This window comes from Eschrichtius robustus, chromosome X (genome assembly GCF_028021215.1).
Source record: "Eschrichtius robustus isolate mEscRob2 chromosome X, mEscRob2.pri, whole genome shotgun sequence".
Classification (NCBI taxonomy): domain Eukaryota; kingdom Metazoa; phylum Chordata; class Mammalia; order Artiodactyla; family Eschrichtiidae; genus Eschrichtius; species Eschrichtius robustus.
Genome location: NC_090845.1, coordinates 89,323,164 through 89,330,186, shown reverse-complemented (window position 1 = coordinate 89,330,186; position 7,023 = coordinate 89,323,164). Strand labels below are relative to the sequence as shown.

The 7,023-nt window shown below is 41.9% G+C and overlaps 1 protein-coding gene across 2 annotated transcripts; it reads left to right on the top strand.

The window, feature by feature from the left end:
- Window positions 1-641: 641 nt before the first annotated feature.
- On the top strand, window positions 642-5,723 carry TSPAN6 (tetraspanin 6). 2 transcript variants are annotated; one of them, XM_068533962.1, is made up of 8 exons: window positions 642-852; window positions 1,775-1,963; window positions 2,221-2,295; window positions 3,126-3,224; window positions 3,512-3,646; window positions 3,959-4,042; window positions 4,756-4,861; window positions 5,499-5,723. In XM_068533962.1, exons 1-7 carry the CDS (start codon window positions 766-768, stop codon window positions 4,822-4,824), a joined length of 738 nt encoding a protein of 245 aa, XP_068390063.1. In that variant the 5' UTR covers window positions 642-765; the 3' UTR covers window positions 4,825-4,861; window positions 5,499-5,723. The 2 variants fall into 2 exon arrangements, with proteins under 2 accessions (XP_068390063.1, XP_068390062.1); XM_068533961.1 differs by lacking the exon at window positions 1,775-1,963 and having other exon boundaries at window positions 677-852.
- The last annotated feature ends 1,300 nt before the right edge of the window (window positions 5,724-7,023 follow it).

Sequence of the window (7,023 nt, the reverse complement as noted above, 5' to 3'; positions counted from 1 at the left end):
CTTGGCAAATTCTTGTAGAGAAATTCTAAAATTCATTATCTTTCATACCTACCTTTGGAATTCGTACAAGTGATTATTTCTTATTATTCTTATGCCCCCTCCCCACCTCATAAAACAATGTTCAAAAATCGAAAAGCACAAAACAGGAGAAAGGAATCAGCGTAATTCTACCATTCAGGTAAATTGCACTTTTCCTTTCGGTTTTTGTCTAAAAACATGTGACTGGACGTATCGCTCTGCGATCTGCTTTTGTTTCTCGTTGGAAATATATTTCTTGAGAGTATTTTGCTATGTCATAAAATATTCTTAGGTCACTTTTAACCTCTTTCCATTTCTGTTTTTCCTTCTAGGGCTCCAGGGGCCGGCGAGGCCGAATCTCAGAGCGCTGCTGGTGCTGCTGGTGCCGCTGGTGATAGAAACAATATGATGCAGTTATAAGGTCAGGGGGAGGGGTGGCGGGCGGGAAAGATTCCTTGAGCGAAAAAATGAAGCAAGCTCCCCTTTGAAGATCTAAGAAATTTCCGACACTAGAACCTTTTGTGTAGAGTTTTCGGCAACCTTCGGCAGGGGGCGCTCGGAAATTGTCGTCACTTTCCGGACAGCCTCCCGGGCCTTGCCCTCTAGAAAACTGTACAGTGTTTCCGGCTCTTCTCAGTCGCAGACGCTCGTAACTTTTCGGCACTTTCCGGGGAGACTCGGGGGCTCCGCGCCTCGCTCACTCTGTTCCGATCGCCTGGCGCGGCGGGGCAGGGTCTCGGGCTAGTCATGGCGTCCCCGTCTCGGAGGCTGCAGACCAAACCGGTCATCACTTGTTTCAAGAGCGTCCTCTTGATCTACACATTCATCTTCTGGGTGAGAGACGGAGACGCCAGGGGACGGGAGGGGATCCCGGGCTGGGGTCGTGTGGGGGTGGGGGGGTGACCCCAAGCGGAGGGAGCTCGGATCGGGGGTGGGGAGGGGAGGCGCTGGTGGGGCTGGGGCGGCGGTCGCTGCTGGGACCCCGGCGCTGGTGACGACGTGCTGGGGCTCGAGCTCGGGCTCGGGCATCTCGCCCGCGCGGGTCGGGGTGTCGGGCGACGGCAGCCGAGAGGCTGAGCCGGGACCCAGACGTGCCTAGCGTTGGAATTCGATCCGGGGGGCGAGTAAGGAAGTGAATCCCCCCAGAGCAAACAGAGGGTGTCCCCGGACCATTGGAGAGGCAAGGCTTGCCCGGCCCCGGTGAGGGTTCGCTTGCATAATAGTCTTTTTCTTTTCACTGCTTCATAAGAGGGGAGTATTTCGCAGGTAAGTATGGTAATGGCTCCACTCCCGCCAATCTGTCCTTGGGCTTGCTTTGTGTACCATCCCTTTGTACCCTGTGCTCATCTCTGAACTGGGGGGAAGGGGAAAGTTTCTGGAACTTTTAGAAACACTCCCCCCACCCCCCCACCCCCACCTGCGGAAAGGTTTTCTTCCTAAGGCGGGTGTAAAACAGTTAAGTTTTGATCCCTAGGGCCAAAAAAAACAGATAAAGTTTAAGAATTTTGTCAAGGTGCCTTCTCTAGCTGCCTCTTAGTTTTGTCCTGGCCACAGTGATCCAGCGTGTGGATTTATCAAGGCCTGTTCTTGTGTACAGCCCCACCCCCTTGTCTACCATATCCCAGCCACAGCTCTTTGGCCACAGACTGCTACATCAATTCTCACACCTATTGTTTCTTAAACACCTAGTGGTTTGTGGTTTGAAGATATTGCTGTATACAGTGTGTAACTCTCAGTTCTCTGATTTCCCACATAGATCACTGGTGTTATCCTTCTTGCTGTTGGCATTTGGGGCAAGGTGAGCCTAGAGAATTATTTTTCCCTTTTAAATGAGAAGGCCACCAATGTCCCCTTCGTGCTCATTGGCACTGGCACGGTCATTATTCTTTTGGGCACCTTCGGCTGTTTTGCTACCTGCCGAGCTTCTGCATGGATGCTAAAACTGGTGAGTCCTTGCTTTCTTAGAATTGGTTGTTGGTTTTTGAAAAGGCTTATATGTTGTAGGCTTTGTTTCTTGGAACTAGGCATGGCCCTTTTTGATTTTTCCTCTTCCTTATGAAAACTTAGCAAGTAACAGTGTAGCTGCCAATTCCCACCTTTGTTGTGTTTTCCCTGCCCTTTTCCATAAAAACTTGCTGAACATTGACTCCCTTTGCAGCTGTGATGTATAGACTGACTTGGACTTTTCTTTTTATCCTGCAGTATGCAATGTTTCTGACTCTCATTTTTTTGGTTGAACTGGTCGCTGCCATCGTAGGATTTGTTTTCAGACATGAGGTAAGCTTGAGTTTGGGAACCTTAATATGTGAAAATTTATCCTCTGAGAGATAAAGCTGAATAAATTTAAGTAATAGAGTTAAGCGACAGCTTTCACTAGTTTAAAAAATCACTTACAGCTGTGTTTAAAGCTGACTTTTCAACCTGTAGCTGACAGTAATGACTTTCTGGTAGAAAAAACCTAGCCCACTTTTTTGGTAAAGACTGATAGTCACCAGAAGAAAATTGAAGGTACCCGTAATTATTTGTATTTGCAGTCATTTTTCTGTGTATAAGTACCTATTAAAGTGTAGATAGTACAATTTATAACTTTAGTGATAGGAAAATATTTAAAGCACAAAATTGATAACACAAAATTGATACCTTCTCCACTCATCAAAACCTTAATAAATCTGGGGTTAGGAAGTCATTCAATGAGTACTGAGGGCTCATCAGTGAGAGTGGCAGTACAAAGTGGTAGTGCATTCTCCCAGAGTGAGATTTTGTAGCTTAAAAAAAAAAATCCCATAGGCATCAAATGTGTACTCAATTGAAAGTGAAGAAAGATTGAGGGTGGGAGGAGATACAGCAGAAGGAAGCTGCCACTTGAATAAATACATGTTCCCATAGCACTTTGAACTTCTAGTCGTTATCATCTTTTACTGGAATGTTTTGCTTAGGAATCCCCTTAGCTAAACTTACATTGCTTAGAAGACAGGATTGGACCATAGAAGTTAATTACCATACACATTGCTGCTATCAAAGATAGGACCATTGGTCAGATGTGGGAATTTCTTATTTGACGTAGAAACCAAAAGAACATTTACTGGCCTTGTGTTTCTTTGCTGTAGATTAAGAACAGCTTTAAGAATAATTATGACAAAGCTTTAAAGCAATATAACGCTACGGGAGATTATAGAAGCGATGCAGTAGACAAGATCCAAAATACGGTAAGTGGTCATAGGTGGTGGCTTCTCAAGAGGGGAACACATTCCTTATTCCCTCAGAGAAGAGGATAGGGCCCTGCCTACCAGACGTTGTCCATTTGTACTGTAGCAGTGAAAGTAAGGCCAGTCCCAAAGTGCTAATCTCATGAATTATAATGCCAATAGAGAACAGCTGCTTTAAAATATGTCTTACGATAGAGATCACCAAGTATAATCTAAGATGATGGTTTAATTGTTTGACTACAAAGTGGTAATGTGAACTATAAATGCTTCTGTTGGATTTTTTTCAGTTGCACTGTTGTGGTGTCACCGACTATAGAGACTGGAAGGATACTAATTATTACTCAGAAAAAGGATTTCCCAAGAGCTGCTGTAAACTTGAAGGTTGTTCTCCTCAGAGAGATGCAGATAAAGTAAACAATGAAGTAAGGAGTAAAACAAGAATTTAATTTTTACTCACAGTACATGTAATCTGAAATAGGGCAGAGCAGGTGTTATTCTCATTGAATAAATGAGGAAACTGAAGCTCAGAAAATTGGTGACTTGATTGCACACTTAAGTGCATAATCCAAGGTGGAACCTGTGTTCCTCAAAGGAGACAGGATTTGTTATGAAAGAATACATTTTAATAAAAGAACAATCAAAGGCTAAGGTAGCTCATCTTTCGCAGAGATGTGTGATCAAAGTATTTATTATGGTTTGAGCTGTACTTAATGTTTTTTTTTCTCTTCCATTAGGGTTGTTTTATAAAGGTGATGACCATTATAGAGTCAGAAATGGGAGTTGTTGCGGGAATTTCTTTTGGAGTTGCTTGCTTCCAGGTAAGTCCTTGTAGTTAGGAAATGTTTCATCACTCTTGTTAGGTGTAAGCTATAAGATTTCCACTTTGAAGGCTTCAGTTTTTGCTTCAGGGCCCTGGTTAGCAAGGGCATTTTTAGAGGAGTCATATTTTCACAAAACTCTCAGTTGCTCATCTCAGTAGAGATGTAGTAGTTTTGCTCTTTTCATTCCAATTTTTGGTTGTCTTGCATCTTACGTTTTCCCACACTGTTTTCCACAACTACAGAGTTCTCTAAGACCTGCCCTGCTAGGTCTTTCTGAATCTGCACTAATAGCCTCTAGCCATCTTTCAAAAGCTATGTGGCTAGTGGCCACCGTGTTGGACAGAACAGGTATTGCAGAACATTTTCATCATCACAGCACTGTTTTAGAATCCTCCAAGAGAATCTCTGCCTTGATAGATGGACATTTTACTTGATGAGATGCATATTCTAAGCCATATCCTTTTTGCTCTGATAACTGAGAGGAAGAGTAGGAAAAGTTTCCCCAAACTTCAAGATTTTCCTGAGTGATTTTTGTCAGTGGTGGTTGTGAAATTCCAGATCACAATAGTAGTTAGACTTCACTTATATGCTTACTCTAGAAAAAAACTTAAGGAAATTGGTACTGAATTAGCAGTGAAAGGGGAATATACCTGTATCCTGAGGTCTTTAAGCTTTGTGTGTGTTTAATTTTGCTTGTATTTTATTTCCAGCTGATTGGAATCTCTCTAGCCTACTGCCTCTCTCGCGCCATAACAAATAACCAGTATGAGATAGTGTAACCAGCACAACACGGGCCTATTCCTCTCCAACTTTAAGGTGTGTTCATTTTGATGCTCAGCTCTCTCAGTGTTAGTGTTTACTCCAGCCTATACGTGTGATGGATGGACTGAGTTTGCCAAGAAGGTCATGTCCAGCAGTGCATTCAAACGTTATTGGTACTGTGTAACCCTTCATAGGCACTTGTCTCTCAATACAAGTCATGGCCAAAAAGGACAGAAGGGCCTCTCTGGGTTTACCTGCACATGTCAGCCTGAAGATCCTAAGTGGTCCCCTTTCTAACAGATTTGGACCTAGTGTAGAGAAGTGAAGAATCCCAATAGTGACCTGGCAAGTACACTCTGCTCTTGGTCAATATCGGCATTTTCCCCTGGTCTTTTACCTAATTCTCGTTTACTGCAGTCCTCTGGTGGACTGTTACTAGAGCCATAAACTCATCTAGCTTAACTAGATTTTGGAGAACCATGTGCTTCAATAACTTCAGTATTTGAATGGGAAAACGTGAGAACTGTAGCTGGCTGAATTAATCCCTGGGGCGCCCTTCACATTTGAATTGAGCCACTGACTGGGAACACGTGAAGGTCTTCATTAGCAGACTAGATTAAAATGTGTGGAAAGGAGTACAGATATTGAAATTTGGGTTATAAGTAAATTAACTTTTTTTCTTTAATTTTAGGATATTAACATCCCCACCCCCAACCCTGTGAATTACAAGATCGCCTGGATGGAAGACCGACATTTCTTACAGATAGATTGAAAAACTATACCAGCAGTCTGATTCGATCAAGACATTTGCTTGATATGTTCGAAGTCCACCTTTTGTCCCATTCATGTTAGATAGTTGAAATCCCCATGTCACTCTGAAACACTGGAAGAGCTTAGTAAATTGTAAATGAAGCAATACTGTGTTCCTCTTGACTTTTTTTTTTTCTCAGTGTGTGGCTTTTGAAAGGCACTGTGAGTTTGCTGTCAATGTAGTGTGATTGAAAATTGATCCCTCCAAACTGGACCTTTTCCCAGCCAGGGTTATGTGGTGTGATTGTATAATTTGCATCAAGAAGTTAAAATGTTTTCATTAGTCTCTGTTCTGCTGATAGGCAGAGAGTCACATTGTGTAATTTAATTCCAGCCAGTAGTTGAATAACACCCATCATCAGAGTTGCCAAACGGTAGTAACGACGGTCTCTGACCTCTTAGGCACCCAAGACTATAAAAGGCACTACCAGTCCTCTGTGATACACCAGGTTGCAACACAGTTAACACTTCACATTTCTTTGCCTCGAAATTTAGGTATTTATACTAACATTCATATTTCCCCTATTGTTTGAAAAGTTCTAATTATTACTTAATGGTGTCAAGAGTTATTGTATTCTCCTTAGGAATTTAAAGCAACTCATCTTCATTAGCTTCAGCTGGTACTTCCTTACCAGGTTGATAAGAATTGTCAACATTAAGGTTAACTTTTAATAGTCTTAGTTTTGTTTTGTGCCTTTGATTAATATAAATCTTTTACACAATAAATAGTGTTTTCCTCTAAAATCATTGTGTTTAACTTTTGGAAAATCTGGGATGGTTGTTTTCCACTGAGAAAGCTAAGCCCCATATTTCTACTTGGAGTACAGTTTTAGATATGAAATACAAAACTGACGTCTTGAGTCTCATTTTAAAAAAGTCCCTGTTTACAAAAACTATTCCCTGTGAAAGGATTACATTCCTTGCTATGAAATAGCATACGCTTAGCATTCTCCTAGAGATCAGACTCTTTTTATTGTACAGTTTACATTAAGAAGTTGGATAGGGAGAGGTATAACTTGTACCCTCAGGCTAGTAAGGAAATTACTAATTAAAATTGGAGTTGGAATGGGGGAGTTCTTTCTTTGGTTTTGAGTTTCTTTACATATCCATTAGTAGAACCTAGCTCATCTGATTGCCACACATTCACACAGTCCTTGAATTTGATGGTAAGGGGGAGTCAATCACAGTTATAAGGAAAGTGGATAAAAACTACTAGTTGAAAAAGATTAATAATGAATTTTGGGGTACATGTTTTAAAGTACTTGGAGTTACTGCAGAGAAAGGATATTCTCCATTAAAACATTTGATGGGTGACTTTTTTTTAATGTTTTATTTATTTTTGGCTGTGTTGGGTCTTCGTTGTTGTGCGCGGGCTTTCTCTAGTTGTGGAGAGCGGGGGCTACTCT